This window comes from Ammospiza caudacuta, chromosome 5 (assembly GCF_027887145.1).
Source record: "Ammospiza caudacuta isolate bAmmCau1 chromosome 5, bAmmCau1.pri, whole genome shotgun sequence".
Lineage (NCBI taxonomy): Eukaryota > Metazoa > Chordata > Aves > Passeriformes > Passerellidae > Ammospiza > Ammospiza caudacuta.
This window is the reverse complement of record NC_080597.1, coordinates 2,839,348-2,859,097: the sequence shown is the minus strand read 5'-3', so window position 1 is coordinate 2,859,097 and position 19,750 is coordinate 2,839,348. Positions and strand designations below refer to the sequence as shown.

Below are 19,750 nucleotides of genomic sequence, written 5' to 3'. Positions count from 1 at the left end.
TTCCCACACAAGGGAGTGGGAGATGGTAATTTCATGGTCATGCAAGCACAGAAATCACTTTTCAATGAAATTCAGTGAAAAATTTTACTGTAATTCAGTGAAAAGTCAATAAAGCATTGGTAGAATGCTACTTTCCAGGCGTGGTGAAGTAGAGGAGTCTATCAGTAAGTCAGATTCTTAGAGAAGGTTCTCCCTATGCTGCAGATCAGGAGGATGACAATATATATAAATAAATAAAAATATAATATATAAAAATATATAAAACATATATTTATATATAATATAGTAATTATAATTATTATAATATACATATATATGTATATTATAATTTATATGTATTATGCATAAATAAATATGCTATTATAGTATAGTATTTTATAGTATATTTATATTATGTATTATATACTATACAATATATATATAATATTTATATATATTAGTAAATATCAGATCCTACTTTTAAATTTTTTTTTAGTTTTGTGTAATTCCACCCACGTTGAATCTCACTGGATCGTTCACCTTGTTGGAACTTTGAGACAGTTATTTCCACAATATTGTTATTGATGATTTTATTTCTCCTTCACAGAACTGAATGCTTTCCACTCAGTGCCATTTATTTCTAATTTCCAAAGAGCAAGATTAAAACAATATATATATATATATTTATTGTTCTATATTTTGCGCTGCATTTGTAATTTTTAAGCTTTTAACTTATGGTTTTACTTATTTATTTATTTTTAGCTTTTAACTTATTTTTGATTTCTTTTTAAGTTATTTATTTATTATTTCTTTTAAACTTATTTATTATTCATTTTAAACTATTTATTTTAGCTTATTTACTTATTTTTAGCTTCAACTTCATGGGTTTTTGGTGGGTTTTTTTTTTTTTCTGCATGGAATGATCAAACAACAGGCACTATGCATTGTTTTTCTGTGTTTTTAAAGTTGAGGATTTTTAATGCAAACTCTTTTCCATCTGATTAGGGCTGGTGCAGATGGTGCCAGATGCTACCACCCTAGCGAAGATCCACAGGGAGTCAGGGCTGATAGGACCACTGAAAGAAAACACAATTAAAAAATGGTTTCACCATCACCATCCTCTGCAATCAAGTTACCAAGAGGTAACATCATAATGAAGCTGATTACACATTTCATGCTATGCCATGGGGGAAAAAAAAAAAACCAAATTACAGCAGGCAGCAAAAATGAGTGGCTCAGACACGAGACAAACAAGTCTCATGCAGAGAAACCAGGGAATCCACTTAAGTGCCCCTCTCTAGCTAAGGAAATATTGGTTTTTATCAGGTGCATGCTATTGCATTTTCTATAAACGTGTGTCATAGAGATGTTTTGAAATTTAGTTTCAAAGTGAAGAGAAATTGAAACAGAAATTATCTTGAACTCAGAAAAAAAGATTATTTTTTGATCAGCTCTTTAAATTCATGATTTGATATAAACCACATAAAGTCCTGGCAGATTTCCTGTATTTAGGAAAGACCATGCCAATTACCTAGAGTTACAGAAAACTGTTTTATCAAAACCACCTGGTCACAGTTGAAATACAGAAGCTCATACTTTTCCTATCATTTGTTCTGATGGGATGCCATGGTAGCACTGATTTTATGAAACTAGATGTTCTGCATGAGCCAAAAAATTGTATATTTTATGTATAGAAGCAAACATTTTCCAAGGAAAACTTTCTATCAATTCCTTTCTTTCTGTCAGTTTCTTGTTGGGTGATCATTTTCTGAGGCCCCTGAAAAAAAATTAAATTTTTGTGGCTTTGGGACAGTTTTTATAATCCTTTTTCGGTGAAATGATAAATTAGGGGCCAAAATGTTAAATTTAGAGGAGGGCTTTGATTATTTAGCACTCTGAAAATGAAATACATTTATAGCAGTTTGTGTATTATAGCAGATGTGTATTATAAATATGTTTGGTAAAGTTTAGTAATTTTGTAATTATTCCATAGGCATTTTCTCATCCACATTTTGACTACAAACTCTTGAATTCCTTGAATATATAATTTTATTCTATTAAACAGCAGTAATATGTGTAGAATGGGTTTTTTTTACAAGTTTTTGTGTTTACAGTTTTATGGTAGAAGTGTAGACAACATTTCAATTCAAAAGTGTAGACAACATTTCAATTCAAAACTAGGCACTGCTAGTTGTTATTGAGTGAAAATTTGATTTATTGCTGCAGCTGCTGTTTGCAAAAAATACCAATTCATGTGGAATATTCTAAAAACAATTCGTACCCAATTTCTTCCAATTTTTTAAGTATATAAAATGCAGTCAGATCTGATTACATAGGAAATGCATAAAATTACTGCTATGCATTCCCTTTGTGCTTGCTAGTGAATGAACCTTTCTGTTTCTTTACTCCTTCATAATTTTCTACTCATACAGTACTGGATCTGAGGTGCTCAGAAAACTGGTGCAGGACAAGCTTTAATATCCTCATTTTACAGTTGAGTGAACAAAATCACAGAAAGCTTAAGTGTTTTATCCAAGGTCATCAAAGTGAATAAGTAGCAGAGTTAGACATAAAATTCAGCCAACTCTTGAGCTGTGGCCTAAGTTTTGCTATTGCAGGTGGCATCTTGCATGTACAGGGAATTCCTGAAAGCCTAAATAATCATTTGCCTTGGATGATGTAGGTTTTGTCCAAAAAACATTAAGATCCAGATTAAGGTGGTTTGGGTTTCTATATTACATTGTGTACATTGTGATTTACATTCATGGGACATGAACTGAGTTCTGGAGAAAAAAATTAGAGGTACAAAATGGTGCAGTAGATGTAGAGCAACCTGCACCCTTCACAAAGCAAATGGTTACATTTGTGCATTATTTGTGCAATTATTTGCAAATAATTTCCTAACAGGATTTTTTGCAATATGCCTGCAGAACACTGAACATAAATGCCAACTTCCTGCCAAGAAGCTTTTCTTTTCTTAAGCACGTTTTTCTTAAAGTTTTCTGTAGACTTCCAGAAAAGGTGAAAACCTCATGCGTAAAATGGTTCTTGTGCTGTAACTTTGAAATCTTTTCGTGCCATGCCCATACCACTCTTACTCAGACCTGTCTCATGAATCTCTTTTCAAAATTGCCTGGTAAAATTTTAACAAGTTCAAAAGGTTTAACAGTTTGATTGGGTTTTTTTTAACAGGTTTAATAGGTTACCAACAAGCATAACATTTGTAAGAAAAATTATTTTATTTTAAAAAATTGGTTTTTTTTATTTCATTGTTTATAATACTATTTTTATTTGTTTATCACAAACATATCTGGATATTTAATGTAAGATTTTTTTTTTTTACTCCTTAGGCCATAATGAATTTCTTTTATTCCTGTGCTGGCTGGTGTGTTGTTACCTTCATCCTGGGAGTCTGTGATCGACACAGTGACAACATCATGCTGACAAAAGCTGGGCACATGTTCCACATAGATTTTGGAAGATTTTTGGGTCATGCACAGATGTTTGGAAGCATCAAAAGGTTGGTATCTATAGTAACACACAGTAAACTTTAAAGCAGTGTCTGAAATTTTGTAGCCTTATCAACTCCCATAAGAAAAAAATACAAATGAGATTACACTTTCTTTTTGTTTCTTTCCTGTATTTTCCAAAACAACATGGTTTTTTTGTTTCTTAAAACTTCTAAAAAGTGTAGGAATTACTTGAAAAGATGTTGGAGATCCCTTTTCAGTGTAAAAGAAAAATGCAATTCCTTGTTTGGTCAGGAATTTGAATGCTGTAGTTCAGTAGTGACCAGAACAGAAGAATTCTGATGTCCATTGCTTTTTTTTCCCAACAGAGGAGGGTTCCTAAAATGGATCCAAATCCATATATCTGTCTAATTGAAAACCGTCTTCCCATATTCAGAGAAGGAACCAAATTTTCCAAATGGACATAGAGAATAATTAAATTATGCCTCTGTGGGTAAATTTGCAACCTTTTCATCATCTTTAGAAGTTCCATATCAAACCACACTGAGCTCAGGGGTTGCTTTGCAAATATCTGGTTACCTTGGTAGGTGTGATGTATCTATGTCATGCTGAGGATAAATCAAACAGTGTGAGCATCTATCCAATTCCTAATGTGAACATTTTCTGAAGGAATGAATTGAAATGGAATAAGGATAAGATAATGCAAATATGTCCAAAACACAAAGCAGCTGTTACAGCAGAGTAAAGAAAGGATGAATTATCCCTTTTAGTGATGAGTAGTTCTGTATGTCTTTCATCCATGTTTTCTGAAAACTTCCAGAACAAGTATCAAAATTAAGTTTGAGCTAATTTTCTTATTTATTTTTTGTTCTTTTTTTTTTAATGTTAAGCTGGCCTTTTCCTGCTCCAGACTATCTCAGTGTGTTAGACAGACATAACATGGGAGTATTGCTATGAGGGAGGCTGATGAGGATAATAAGTACTTCTAAGTCAAGCAGTCAAAAGATTCAGTTGCAGTGCTTAGAATCATCATCCATCATTCAAGATATGCACCCTTAATCCCCCTCATTTGCTGTGGAAAGAATAAAGCAGAGCAGAGTAATAAAAACATACTCATGCACACTCCTTCTCAGGGGCTGCATCCTTCTCCACAGCAAAACTCCCGTTGGAACCTAGCAGGGATTTCCTGAAGTAGTAATTTTACATAAACTAAAAATTTCCTAGTGGAGTGAACAGCAGGATGAAGCAAATATAAGAGGGGACACAACAACCAAATTTAAATTATGTAGTAGCAATAATAAAAAATAGATATTAATGTTACCAGTTTACAGCTCAGTTATGCTACACTTTCTTACTAAATCTATGAAAACTTAAAATATAATCACTGCCGCAAACATCAGCCTCTTTTCCCATTTCTCAGTGGTGTGTAGTTTAAACTACAGAATAAATTCACACATTTAGGACCTCCATTCATGGACAGCCCTTATGATTCCTTGGGAAGACTGGGTCTCCCACCTAAGAGCAGGTTGCAAACACCATGGGATAATCATTGTTTTCCTCAAGCCCACAGGAAACTGAGCAGATAAAGTATTAATGTTTTAGTGATACACCATTAATGACTATTGTTCTTATTAGTTGTATGCACCTTCATAAAATGTAACATATTATTTGTAACACAGAGACATCGCATTTTTACAGGTCACAAACTTCAGGTTCTCTCAAAATTTGACGCTCTCAGTGCTAGTTCTATGTACTCATTCCCACAAGGCAAGTCCTGAAACAGCTTCGGCCTCTGGTTTCTTTAACAGCTCTTATATTGCACTTTTATTTGAGTTTTTATTAGATTTTTATTTGAGTTTTTTTTTTTTTTTTTTGCACTCCCAGAATATCATACTCTAAAATAATATTGAAAAAGCAGCAGCACAATGCTGCCAAATCTAAGAATTCTTAGTGCTGACCCTTGGGGAGTTTTGTACAGTAGATATTTGACATACATTTCTGGGGGTCTAAAGGAGCGTTAAAGAATGCAAAGCAACTGATGCAAACCCCTCTACCTGGGGTTTACACACATCATACAAACCTTTTTTTGTGTGTGAGTGTAAAATGAAATCTATGCAGATCAATGAAAGGTCCCTGCCCAAAGTTTTTAAAACAATCATTCCTTACAGAATGATTATACAGAGCTTTGCAAGCTGATTATATTTCCTGCCCTCAGGGAGTGCTTTTCTGTCATTACAAAAATACAATTCCTCAGTAAACTTCCTGAGGATAGGTCCTGTGCAGCATCCAATCCTCCTTCTGATGGAAGTGAAGTTCCAGAAGTGCTTTGGCAGCCCAGGGGCTCACACACGTGGGCTGCAGCTCTTCTGTCACACCCAATCTGAGTCTCCAGAGAACCTGGTGGAGCTGACACATTCATCCAGTCACGCTCACTTTTGCATTCCTGACTGTAAAGACCATAAAAAGGGGATTAGTAAATTTTCTACTTCCTGCCTTCATCTTTAAATGATATCCAATAAATCTGCTCAGTTTTGGTTCCAAGTCAAAAATCAGTTCTTCCTGGTGTGAGAGGGGAGAGGAATCAGGAACTTTCTTTCTCTATGTGCCTTCACAGTGCAGTAAAGACTTTAAATAATACCAATAACCCATCTTTCCCTGGATCTATGGTGCCTTGAGAAGGCTGACCTGGAGCAGAGGCTGGACAGAGTTACAGAATAAAGCAGGGATTTATTCAAAGGATCTCCTCCATGGATGCACCTTGGGCAGCACCAGAGCCCAGCCAGGGCTGCACCCAAGATGAACCAAAACGGCCCCAAAATGCACGGCCGGGCACGGGCTCTGTCCCTGGGATCAGCTCTGCTCCATTTGCCCCTTGCAGTTCATTGTCCCATTCCAGCTTTAGCCCAGGCAGTCCCACCCTGCTTGTTTTTCTCTCTGCAGCCCACGGGGTTTGTGCTCCTGGGCTGAGATTTGGGTCATTTGTCCTTGGTGCCCAGCTGGAGCAGGAATTGTTTTGTCTCCCTGCTCTGTGCACAGAGCTCACCATCCCCTGATATGAAGCCCAGACTCACACACTAAAGCAGCACAGAACCTGAAAAATATAAAAGCAAAAACCTGAGGTATCATCTAGAGCTAATATCTCAGAGGTGTTGGAGGCAGACTTATGATCCAACCAATAGCATAATAACAGAGAGCTTGGCAGAAGAGTTATTCCCAAAGTCCCATTGGGAACTTTCCTACTGAACCATGAGATTTCATTATTTTCTCTTCCTGTTTTTTTTTAATCACACTGAATGACACCTTCTGCTAGCAGTAATAAAATGCTCCTTTCATTCTCTAACCCAGCCTCCACTTTTGACCCTACATTCCTCTAAAACAGGCAAGTCTGCAGGTACACTTCAAACTGTACAAATAAATATTTCTTGTTTACTTTATTCATATTGAGTGTCCTGTAGCAATGGTGTCAGACCCACTCACAAATAGGTGTAATGTTATCCAGATTATCATTCAAGACTAGGTCAGTCCTGATCAAATGGTTTGGAAGGTGTCTGGATCATGGTTTTACCTGCCATGCTTTGCTCACCTTTGTTTCCTTCCTTTCAGTTCTGACCAGCTCCTTTTGAACATTCCTTCCTCAGTGAATTAAGCAGCCAGAAATTTATTTAAATCCTGTGCTAACTGAACTAATCCAAAATTCAGCAGACAATCATGTCCTCCCCTCCACCAGTCACTTCCAGCTCTGTCATCTGTCATTTCCCAGTCAGGATTGTGCAGTGTGGGACTTGGTGGCAGGACACAAAGTGGTGCAGCTCATGGCACACTGCAAATCCACCTTTTGATAACATCAGGGTCCCTTCAAAACCCTGTCATCCTGATTACCCCCAGCACTCACTGGCCTTTTCATTTCCCTGATCTGAATCACAGAGACCCTCTTGTCTCTTTGCCAAACTAATCCTGGCTCTTGGCATGGCTTTCCCAGAATTTAAATCTGCTAAGCTGGTTTTCTTCTACAAAGTTAATTACTACAGGCAGCCTGACTATTCCTTTGGGAAATTCCAGTTATTAGGGAAGTTCCAAAAATATGGGAAAATTATGTTTCCCACTTTCTTCCTAGGTTGGTCTTTTATTATATTGAGAAGGATTTCAGAACATCTGAGTATATAGAAATGTAGTGGCTCTTTTTATTTTAAAAGTAACATGTTTCATTTTTAGTGTTAACAACCTAAAATGTGTGTTAATGTCTCACTAGAGGTGCTGATTTTAAAAAAATCTTTTCAGGCATTTCTTTCTAAAAAAGTGTTGGCATGTGGACATGGAATATAAGTTCTATCTGCATTTTTATTGTATTGTATCAAGGTTTGTTCTCTTTTTTTCTTAAAAAAGGGAAAATGGGGAAGAAGAGAGAATTTGGAAATAACACATTTTTCTTTTTGCTTTTTACCCTTTTAAAACCTTATTTAGAGTACTTGTATAAAGTCAAAAGCTTGAAAGTAAAACCTTGAAAGCATAATCACTTTTTTTCTAAATTTGTTCATGAAAACTTCTACCAACCTGTATTAGATGTTGAAAGATTTTAGTGAGTATTTTCAGTGTTAAGAATTCATTCTCTGCAGTTTATATTTCTTTTTCTGACATGATAGGTCTGGATTTATTGCTTTTTGTGAAATGATAACTCCTAATTCTTTGCCACTATTCAATTTCAGCACTTGCTGTATGCCACCCTCCAAAAATCTGACTGCAATCCCATAAAGATTTCGTTTCATGACTTAAAGAACCTTAGTAGCCCAAATGATCTTAACAAGATTATAGAGATGTTTAAATCCTGCCATCCACATAAAGAAAGAGAAAAAATGCACAAAAACCTGTAGGTGAAACAGCATCATCTCCAAGGTGACAAGGCCTAAATGGGCTTGAATTTATCATGGAAGAAGTCCATCACTTTTGAAAGTCAAAAATTTGTCCCAAATTGAGCACCAAGAGCACAGGCTGAGTCTGAGAACATGTGAACAGCACAAACTGCAGTCAGAGGGCTCAGATGCACTCTGTTGTCTTTGGTTTTATTGAGCCTGCATCCTACTTTGCCCTTTCTTTCTTTCTTTTGGTTTTGTTTTGGTTTTTTTGGGTGGTTTGCATTGTTTTGGTTTTTTGGGTTTTTTTTACTAATACCCTTTTGCGGAGAGAATTCAACTGAAATGCTTTGAAATCAGAGTAAATTATGTTCACTGCCCACTTCATATCTCCATTTTTTATTTTGTTATTCTTTTCTAAGTTCTCAGACAGTTAAGGGGGGCACTGTTTTTCATACTGTGTGGATTTGACAATGTCCAGTTCTGTTCATGCAAGAGCCTTGTTCTTGTTGAATTGAGTTTCCTGGATACCAGTTCTTGTCTGCTGCAGCTCTCAGAATCATTCTTGGCTTCTCCTTCACTCCAAGAGTGCCATAAACTGCTTTCCTAGTGTCACTTTCTTGAAGGAGTTATCAGGTATTCCTGCTAATAATCATGTGGGCAGAAGCTGCTTGATGCTTCCAGAGCCATCAGCAGAATTCCCTCTGCTTTGGGAGATTGGCTGCACATGAGGTGTTTAAGTGACTTTTTATGAAATTCCCCTCTTCCCTTCCCTCCTTCTCATTCTATTAGCCACCCTGAGATTTTTTTTTTTGTAGGATATGGCTCCAGAGATGGGAAGTTTAACAATAAAACAGAAAGAAAAGAGGGAAAAAGACATCCTGGTCACTGTCCATTTTGATTATGGTTTTATTTGTTGTCCTTTTCAAACTGTAACTGTTCATAGAGATGGATATTTTCTCCTCCCTGCTCCCATCAGAAACATTGTGTTGTATCACCCCTTTCTCTGAAAGCTTTCTATACACACTTTTTATGTTCAAAGGAGCTGTTCTCACATGCACTCAAACATACATTTATATTCAGGGGAAGCTCTTCTCATACACAGTCAAGTATACATCAAGCACGTTTAAATTAATCTCTGTTTCTTGGTCTTCTTTTTTTCTTTTTCTTTTTTTTTTTTTTTTCTTTTGCTTGTTCTGCACACTACCCCTTTGTCCTTCATCCTTAACTGGAAAGCATGCTGATGTATTTAATTCATGTAGGATTTCATCCCCTGCCCTGAGGAATTCCTTTGCAATTCAATTTCTTCATCACTGGTTTATTTCTCTATTTTGCCTGGTGATATACAAATGCCCTGCAACCATCTATTACTGTGTTTTCTAAATATCCATCTCATACTGAAAAGGCCTGTTAGCTGAATATTCCATGGGTAGGGCTTATGTTCTGTTCTGTTCCCACTTGTTCTCTTTCTTTTAAGGCACCTTTTAGGTCCCAGTTTTAAAATCTTTTTCACTGCTGAGGGCCAGTCAGAACACAAAAAGCAATTGTCCAACAATCTCTGTTAACAAGAGGAATTGCTGCAATCTCCTTGGGAATTAACTCTTAAGTGGTTCATCAATAGGGTTGGTAATAATCTTCAGCAAACACAGAAAATGTGATAGTCCTAGAAAATGGTAGATAAGGCATTGGGAATGCTGCACTGAGCACTGCCAAATGTGGGTATTGGAGGTGAAGGGTGGAAAGGATTGAGCTCCACCTGGATGTTGTTTTGCAGTCTGATTGCTGGTGGCTGAGTGCAAGTAAAAAAAAAATATTAGATATGAGTTTTAATTGCCCAGGACATGTAGTTTATTTAAGCCAAGGATGCTCAGGGCATTGAGAAATCTCTCTGTGTTATGGGAATGAGGTCAGTACAAAATTCATACCAGTTTACCCAAGGCTGTGTCCAGCTAAATCTTAAAACCTCCCAGGATAATCTTCCAAGGCAACCTGTTTCAATATTTACTTTTTCTCATAGTGAGGAATGTTTAGTATTTTTTAATGGCAAGTCAGAACTTCAGCTGGTTCAGTTTTCTCTCTTATTCTTGCCTGGATCCATCTGCTTTAGAGCCTCCTGTAGATCCAAGAAAATCCCCTTTGGCCTCTTGAAAACCTTTTATCTCCTGGCCAAATAATGCCACGTTCCTCAGCCTCTCACAGGCAAGTGCCACCACAATGTTGGTGACTTACTCCAGTTTAGTGACATCTTGCAAGTTTTGGCAGGTTATGAACTAATAAATGCTGAGTGGAACATCTTTACATGTGGCATCTTCCAGTATTTTCATTAGTACCATTTGATGGGGTAGAGAATGTGTTTGTTCATTTTTTGGTAGAGGCCCTTTGTACAAGGTTTTGGTTGTGGTGGAAATTTGGATTAGCAGCTTTTTAGAAAGGGATCTGAGAGTTTTACCACAGCCAAATATGAGTTGATGATAAGATATTGGATAGAAAAGTTTTAAATTTGAAGTAAGCCTTTTGTTTCACTTTGCGCTTCCAGGGAAAGCTTCCCCTGGAATATTTTTTTACTTTTAGAAAAATGGAGATAAGGAGCCCAGGGAAACTACAAGGAGACCAGGAAAAAAGCAATTAAAATCATTGGACATCTGAAATACAAGACTTGTGAGAAAAGGTGGGAGCATTTGTCCACAGAAGATTGAGGAAAGACATGGTAATAGTCTGTAAATACTTTAGAGGCTGCTGTAAGGAAGATGGGATCTTCATGTTCTCTTAGGAAAGAGCAAGAATTAATAAGATGAAAGCACAGCAAGAGTTAGATTAGGCATTAGGGGAAAAAGGCTGTGAGGGAACATCCTGAAACAGAATTTTGATAGGGAGGTTGAAGAAGGCTATCATAAAAATCTTTGAGAATAGGCTAAATAAGAATGCCAGAAGCATGTTTATGATCTTGTCCTGATAAGAAGAAAAATGGAGCATCTCTTGTGGCCCAGGCATATTTCTTTGTTTGCTGGTGATGAATTGTGTTGTATGGTTGTTCCCTGTTTCATTATTTAATATATAAAAGGAGTGCCATTGATTATGGCTTTTTACTGTGTCTACAAATGTCTATGATTACTATGATTAAATATTTTCACTTGGCTTTAGAGAAATAAGCACTCATGCTCATTTATTTTGTGTTCTTCAATAAGCTTTTGGCTTTTGCTGCAAAGGATGTCAGCAGTCAAGCACTCCCTAAAAGCTTTTCCTGTTTTATTGGATACATCTAAATTCCACATAGTCATGCTGAATATTATCAGTTACTCTTGACTCAGACAAAATTATTTTAAAAGCAGTCAGGGAATACATGGGGGAGTTTTAGTGCTGAGCAGCTGATTTTTAAATTGCAGAGTTCTCTGTGGTTTCTCACACGCTGTCCATGTGAAAACTTGGACTACAACAGATTTATGTCATTATATTAATGAGTGTGACTTGGACTTTTCCATAAGTGTACTATTGGGAAGCTTAGATTGGATCAGAGCAAAGGTCATTTGTTGTTGGTTATCTCATGTTTTTCCTGCTCAATATAAAAAGAAGTCAGTGTATGGTTCTTAAATGTTCTGTACTGTGAGATTAAGAGTAGGAAGAACTAAAACCATTGTTGACCTTACAATCTTTGTTAATCTGTTTACATCTAATGTTTGCTATCAAATCCTGGTGCTCTTACTGGTTTTCTTGGAATGCAGCATAATTCCAGCCCACAGTGAAGTCCCAGCAGATGTTCCCATCACCCCAGACCAAGTTTATTTTTGTGTGATGATCTCTTCATTTCCTTGAGGTTTCCTTTCTTTTTTCCCCCCTCTCATGATTTATCATCCAAACATTCATCATCTCCAGAGGAACTGCAAAACACATTCCCATGAAAATCCTAAATCTCTAAAAGAAAAAAAAAACCCAACAAAAAAAAGCAAAAAGAATAAACCCCCCATGAAGTAGCCTTGTTTCTCACTGAATGGCTTGAGTAAACTCTTCTGTCACAGCCATAGTAAAGTCTTTAAAGTCCAGGACTGCAATCAGACTCTGTCATAAACAGGAGTATTGCCTTTTTGACTGATTTCTACTCTAAAACCAAAGGGTTCATTAATCTCATCTAGGGCTGTAGTGAGGGAGAAAAGAAAAAAGGAAAGAAAAGAGTAGGCAAGATGTGATAAGGTAGCTTTAATGATTTTGGGGGCTTTATTGCCTGTACATCTTTGGTCAATCTCAAGCCATACTAGTTCTCTCAGTGAGGCTTTTCTTTTCTGAAAATAATGGTACCAGACATTATAATTACGCATGGAAGTCTTTCAGCAATGCTTCAATTCCATATTTCTTTAGCACACCATAAATAAGAAAAATAGGCTTTTCATCCACAGAGATATGGTGAAAGGCTTTTACTTGGAAGTACTTCATCACAGCAGTTTTTTTTTAAACTGATGCCAGGCATTTCTTCAGTTTGATGGAGGCAGCAAGTTGTATCAATGCAGATTTTAGGCCAGGAGGGTCTTGTTCCATTGGCTGTTACACAGTCATAGGTCATCAAACATGCAAAGTGTTGTAGGCCTTAGCTGTGGTCTTGAGGGTGCTTTGGGTAAGAAGTATTTAATGTTTGTAGCTCCTAGATAAGTCCATGTGAGTAAGCTCTGTGATATTTAGAGGTCCAGGTGAAAGTTGTTGTTCCCAGGCCTTTGGATACACTGCTTATATTCTGAATAAAAGCCAGAATGGAATGTGATCTTGGCAGTCTGCCTGTTAAATGTGTCCTGATTTAAATACAGAAATTCAGAACTGCACCAGGGTGAGGTTCATCTGCACAGGGTTTGATACCTGCAAACAGGGCACTCATTGCTTTTCTCCTTCTGGAGGCTGAAACAGGCTGAAACTGTAATTTTTCCCTTCATGATGGACAGTGACTGGACTTGGCTGTTTGTGATTTTGCTGGAGAATTTTCCCTTCTGGTTTATTATTATCCAATGGAGTTGGTGAAAACAGCAAGGAACATTTTACATCTGTGCACAGATATTCATCCTCTCAATTGGTTTTCCAGAATCCTTTATGTTCTGTTCAGGGAGTGTCTCTTCCCACTGAAACCTTATTTTATAATGCTGTTGTGAGAAATGGCTGTGTTTTCCTTCTAGTGAGTCTTGTTTCCCATATTCTAAGTTTTCCCATGTTCTATTTTTTTTTTTTTAATTTACATTACAAAGTGTTCCCTTTGTGAACAGCCAGCTTATTTTCTGGAGCTTCAACATCCAGGATTTTGCAGGGTTTACCTTTTAGGAGAGGCTCTGATAGTAAAATACCTTAAACAGAACAGGAGAAATCTAATTCATACATAATTTATTACATGTTGACAAGAGAGGACTGGCCTAATGCCCTAGAACTGAATATGTTCTAAAACAGATACTGAGAAATTTAAAGATTTTTAAAAAGCTACTGAGAAATTTAAGAACATTATAAAATTGATTTCAGTCATTCCACAACTAAAATTGATTTATAAATAATACAAATATTAAAATATCAGTCATGTATTCACACAGATGCTTTAGCAACAACAGTAGGACAAGTGATTAATGTTGCAGTCATTCCATGATGGGGACGTTGGCCCACAGCCCAACCCAGCAATGTTAAACACTGTATTTCTTCCAGGAAAGTAATTCCTGATTGCAGTATCTATTTTCAGCTCAAGTAGCTCAGTGTGGGAGACTTGGACTAGCTTAGAAAGGGCTGTGTTTTCCTGGTGTCATTGTGTCTCAATACAGTTGGACATCAGAAATCAAATGTGAATTTTGACCACAATGCAGCATATCTATGATGGTAGTTTTTTGACTTGGAATATTTTTGCCCAAGAACAAATTTGGAGTTTAGACCTTTTCAAGATGCTAAAATGCTTTCAAATCAGGATTTAGATTGGCCTTCTATCCACATATACATCAAGGTGTTAATTTTCTATATCTCTCTCTCTTTCCTATGTGCTTCAACAAATTGAATTTCATTATTCTAATTGTATCAATTTATTTAACACTTAATTTCTACTTTAATAAGATTTATTATTTAATATATTTATATTCGATATTGTTATGTCAATGTGTTCATATCAATGTATTAATATATTATTAAACATATTTAAATACCACTGATAAAGAATAAGATAAAAGGTAGGTGAATGAGTGAGTGAGTGAGTGAGTGAGTGAGTGAGTGAGTGAGTGAGTGAGTGAGTGAAAGAAGGTTCTGGGCAAACCTGAACTCTCAGAAATCAGTAACAGACACATTTTGCCGTTCTTTGAGATCTACAGCACAAAACTAAACAGAAACTGTGTAACAGTCACACTTTAACATAACTCTCCAAATGTGAACTCACATCTTGCATCACACAGAAAAATGAGGAGGGTAAGAATTTTTATTGTCGACCTTCATCATTCCCAGTATTACTTTGCTGAATTGAATAATATAATTCATTTTTAAAACCACCCTAGTGGCCTGCACTGCTTGGGGGTGAAAGACAACCATGGGAGATGTGGATTCACTGTTGGCTGCCATGGAAGCCTTTCCAAACATAAAGTGGGAAGGCCACCTGAGCATTTGTTGTGACTTAAACTTCCAGCTGTAGCCTATAATCTCCTGACTACTTGTTTTTGTTTCTGCAGCAAAGTAAGGCAGCCACTTTTATGCAAAGATGAGGAAAACTCCCAGGAAGGCTCATCTGTCTCATTTATGAGTGCATCAGGAAGGAAAGGGTTGACTCAGCCCATGTTTGAGGTTTTAGCAAGAAATAGACATCCTGAAATTTATTTCTGCATTTGAACTTAGCAAGAACACTGAGTTTATTTAAATTTATTTTGAATTAAGGGTTAACACACTGTATATTGCCTTGGAATAGAGCCCTCTGATGTGTTTGCATGGCTCTGTGTACTCAGTGAGGATGAGTAAATCACTGCAGTAGATTTTTCTGTGTGAGGATGGAGTTTATCAGGCCTTTCTGGAACTATTGAATGATAGGATTGTTAGGAGGAGCCTGGCTAGTCTGTTTTCTTCTGCAATAGCGTGACATAGCCACAAAGTATGCTGGTGATAACAAAAAAGGCAAGCCACATTGTCAGATTCCTTATTTACCCAAGAGTGAACTTGGAGTAACTGTAAGGAAAAAAAGACAATGTATTTATATTCCCTTTGAACCTGAGTCAGAAATATCTCTTCAGAATGGTGCATATTTAATGATAGCATCATACCTTGGGGTTTTCTTCTTGTTGGATTGTGGAGGTGTAGGGGTTTTTTTCTTAAATTCCCTTCTTGCCTAGTAGGGAGTTGATATTTATAACCCACCCTCTTTGAGAACAGCTTTTAAATATTTCAATACCAAGAGAGAACTCATTTCCAGATTCACTTTCAGGATGGAGTGAAGAAATTAAAGCAATGAGGGTTTAAAAAGAAAAGCAAAGAGCTAGAAGAAAACACTTGTTCAGTTGTTGGATTTCTCAGTCAGAAGCTCTTGCTGTCGAATTTATCTCTGTCCCACTAAGAGCAATAGAGATTTCCACCCTGAGAAGGGGAGAGATGAAATAATGAGGGAGGTAATAGTGAAAAACAGAAATGTGAATAATGAGTTACAAGTATTAACTGTCTTGCATGATTAGCTGTTTTGGGTGAAATTTCTCAGGTAATTGTTCTCTTTTTCAGGGACAGAGCTCCCTTCATCTTCACATCAGAGATGGAGTATTTCATAACAGAGGGGGGCAAAAACCCACAGCGTTTCCAGGAGTTTGTGGAGCTTTGTTGTCGAGCTTATAACGTAGTCAGGAAACACAGCCAGCTGCTCCTGAACCTGCTGGAGATGGTAAGGAGCTCGAGGATGAAACCAAAAATCCATTTCTGGGGTTCTCTTCCCTTTAACCAAATCTCTGCTGCCTCCAGTAGATTTGATTTGAAGAGGTATCAGGTGCCCAGGTGCTGCTCTTCCTGTGCAAAGAAGGTGTTCACTTTAATAATTTCTGAGAAAAGGAAAGCTAAGCTGCTTGGTGCTTTTTCCATTGTTATATAAAAGCTTGGTGCTTTTCCCATTGTTTTTTACAAAATACCAGAAAACTGCAAAAAAAGCTGGGTAAAAGTTTTGCATTCAGGAATTTCACTCAGCTCTTTTCCTAGGTCTTCATTTACCATCCCTGTTCATGTTTACAAGACAAAGTAAGCTAAATATTTCATGGGGGGGGGGGTCTGACGGTACTTAGTGATGCCTTACAGTGGGGAGGTTGACCATATCCACAGTCCCTCCCTAGGATGGCAAACACAGGAAAGAAAGAGCAGTGCCCATATTGACACAGGTTTTAAAACTCTTTTGTATAGATTTTTAAATGAGTTTTTATCAGTAAGTATTCCTACTGATTCATGTGCTGTGGCAAGTTCCATATCTGATTTATGCCTCTATTTACTTGTGTGGGAAAGGTTAATGATTTTCCTCTTCATGGCTACAACGAGAATATGACATCAACTAATATTTGCTAAGATGCTTGGCTAAGATATCAATCCAGAATTTATGTGCAGGGCCTCACAACCTAAGGGAGTGGTGTGTGCATAAAATGGCCTTATAAACAGAGCTGCTGGGATTGGGGTACAGCCAAAAAGTTTCTCTGTAAACACCACTTTATCATCTCCAACTTGTGCAATGGGGGTGGGAGACAGAAACTGAAGGAATCTCTCCCCTTGCTTCTTCCATCTTGTCCATGGATTCTGATGCAGGGATTCTTGGAGGGATCCCCTAAAATGGAGCAGGAAGGATTGCTTCAGATCTCCAGAACTTGCTGCTTAGTAGCCACAAAGGTGCAACAAATCTGCATTCCCATCATAAAGCACAACTTTCCTCTGGAAGCAGTGCAGGGTGGGGTTGTAGGAGATGCTGTCCAAGTTCAAGAACCTCTGGAAAGCTCAGGATCAGCCTGTTCTCTTCCACAGCAGTAATCCCTGCAGGATTTCTGAACAGGTTGCCTAAAACTGTGTGGGCAAATAAAGCCCCATCTCTTTGTCCCTCTTTCTGCAAGAGGCAGAGATAATGATGTCAGATTACCCTGCGATAACAGAGAGCCTGTTAGGAAAATGCTCCAAGCAGCAACTCTGAAATAACTCTCTCTGCCTGGCCAAAGCTCAGGTTTGTCTCTATTTAGGACATGCTGCATCTTTTGTTTCTGCTGGTCTTGTAGCAGAAGTAACAGAGCTGAGCTCAGAGTCAGCATCCAGATGTGTATTAAATATTTGTCAGTGGGCTGCTGCTCAGTCAGTTGTGTTGCACTTCATAATTAAAAAATGACTGGCAGCACACTCACACCCCATCCACGAGCTCTTCATTGCAAAAGGAGTCAAACAAACAAGAACAGTTTGGGAGAACCTCAATTTTGCCAGTAATATTTGGAAAGGTGAGCCTGTTTCTGCACTTGAAGTGGGGTGTTGGTCAGAAATTGTAAAAAACAGAATGATTCATTTCCATTGGTCATTTGTAGGAAAAAAAACCAATTGACTGTGAAGTTCCACTTAAAATTCATTTCTACACAGAATTTCAGATGTCATCATGGAGGGATAAGATAATCACTGCTTCTTTGTATCAGTGAAAGTTTCAGATTTCTCTCCCTGTTTGGAAACCTGCATCATTAATCTTTCATTCTACTCCCACATTCTGTTTTCCCAGATGCTATTTGTAAAACATAGTTCAAAAAAAAATTTAAAATAAATAATAAAGAACAGTATATCACAGAATATTACACTGAATTTACAGAATATTCACAGAATAGTAAATTGTACCCTGGGTGATCAGTGACAATTAGTGGTTTAGAGCAAAAGTGATTATGAAAAAATTGAGGAGTTTTTGGCCCAGTTTGGGAATCAATGTTATTTCTTGGTGGTGAGCAGCATGTTTCTAAAGCTGTACTGACATTTGCTACTGGGAGTAAGAAATAATCCATGAAGTTTCCATCACTTTCAAAAGCAGAAACATCTGTGGGAGACCCAAGAGTCTTCTGGCAGAGTTCAGCTGTGTAAGTGCCTGTAGTTCATCAGCTTTGCTCTCATTAAAGATTTGATGTGAACTACTATTAAGAGGGTGATGACAGGACACAGACACCTTCTGACTGCTTTAAAGAAATGCAAACTCCATTAGTAAAAATATTTTTTTATATATAGAAAGTTATTATAAGGGACTTTATCACTCCCTTTCCTGGTGAAGGGCGAGGAGCTTAATTTGCAACAGTATGCAACAACTTTTTTTTTTTTATTAATCCAAAGGGGGCAAAAGTTGTTCTCATCTTTTATAAATGGCTTGAAGGTATATTGATAAATAGCACTGTGTGTCCTTCAGTGCTGAATATTGTTATTGTCTTTGCTGTCAATCCACTTAAATTCTGCTCATTGAGCTTTCTGTCTCTCTGCTCCTTGCCAGTCAAAACTCTGTGAAGACAGCAATCTAACTGTCCAGTGGTAGCTTGGAATGGGCTGAGGAAGATTTTCCTCATAATGCCAAAAAGAAAATGTACAGGTGTTGAGAATGTTTGAAGGAATAACCTTAAAATAAAATCAGTGTTTCCTTTTTTCTTTGCTATTACTTGAAAAACTCAGTGGGTCTTTCTGTCTGAGCTAGACATAAATATCAATGGAAAACACACAGAGACTGCAAATTCAGATACATTTCCATCTGTGCAATCTGAAGGAGTGATATTTTTCTGCATTACACAAACAAAAAGAAAAAACATCACTCCCAACTTACTGTGATTGCAGAGAAAAATCAGTAGGTTTTGAAGAGAGTAGATTTTATTGTTGTTGACATTTGTAAATGCCTGGAGAGAGCTGCATGGGCAATTGGACACAATGAGCTGTCTAATCTCGTCAAGTTTTTCCTTTTCAAAGGGAATATTGATATTATTTGTTTTTTGAATCTAATCTGACTGACTAACTAGAACAGCTCTGTCCCTCATCCTTGGAGAATAATACCTGCTCCAGAGGGCAGCTCTCACTGCCCACTCAGGGCTTCTGCCACGAATCAGTGTCTGGAGATGCTCTTCTCCTGATGCCTTGGGAAGGCTGACCTAGAACAGAGACCAGACAGAGCTAAAGAATAAAGCAGGGATTTATTAAGAGGCCTCAAAGAGATCTACCTTGGGCAGCACAACCTAAACTGGCCCCAAAATGCATGGCTGGTCGTGGAGTCTCTCCCTTGGATCAGCTCTGCTCCATTTGCACCTTGCAGTTCATTGTCCCATTCCAGCTTTAGCCCTGCAGTCCCACCCTGCTTGTTTTTCTCTCTCCAGCCCACGGGGTTTGTGCTCCTGGGCTGAGATTTGGGTCATTTGTCCTTGGTGCCCAGCTGGAGCAGGAATTGTTTTGTCTCCCTGCTCTGTGCACAGAGCTCACCATCCCCTGATGTGAAGTTCAGAACTGCACACTAAAGCAGCACAGAATCTGAAA

The 19,750-nt window shown here is 37.5% G+C and overlaps 1 protein-coding gene across 1 annotated transcript in view; it reads left to right on the top strand.

Annotated features, from left to right (window-relative positions):
* PIK3C2G (phosphatidylinositol-4-phosphate 3-kinase catalytic subunit type 2 gamma) overlaps positions 1–19,750 on the top strand; it is a 242,221-nt gene that overhangs the window by 171,342 nt on the left and 51,129 nt on the right. Inside the window, exons 24-26 of the mRNA XM_058805171.1 lie at positions 985–1,121; positions 3,330–3,499; positions 15,986–16,142. Coding sequence (XP_058661154.1) covers positions 985–1,121; positions 3,330–3,499; positions 15,986–16,142 — 464 coding nt within the window. The remainder of the gene's footprint in view (positions 1–984; positions 1,122–3,329; positions 3,500–15,985; positions 16,143–19,750) is intronic.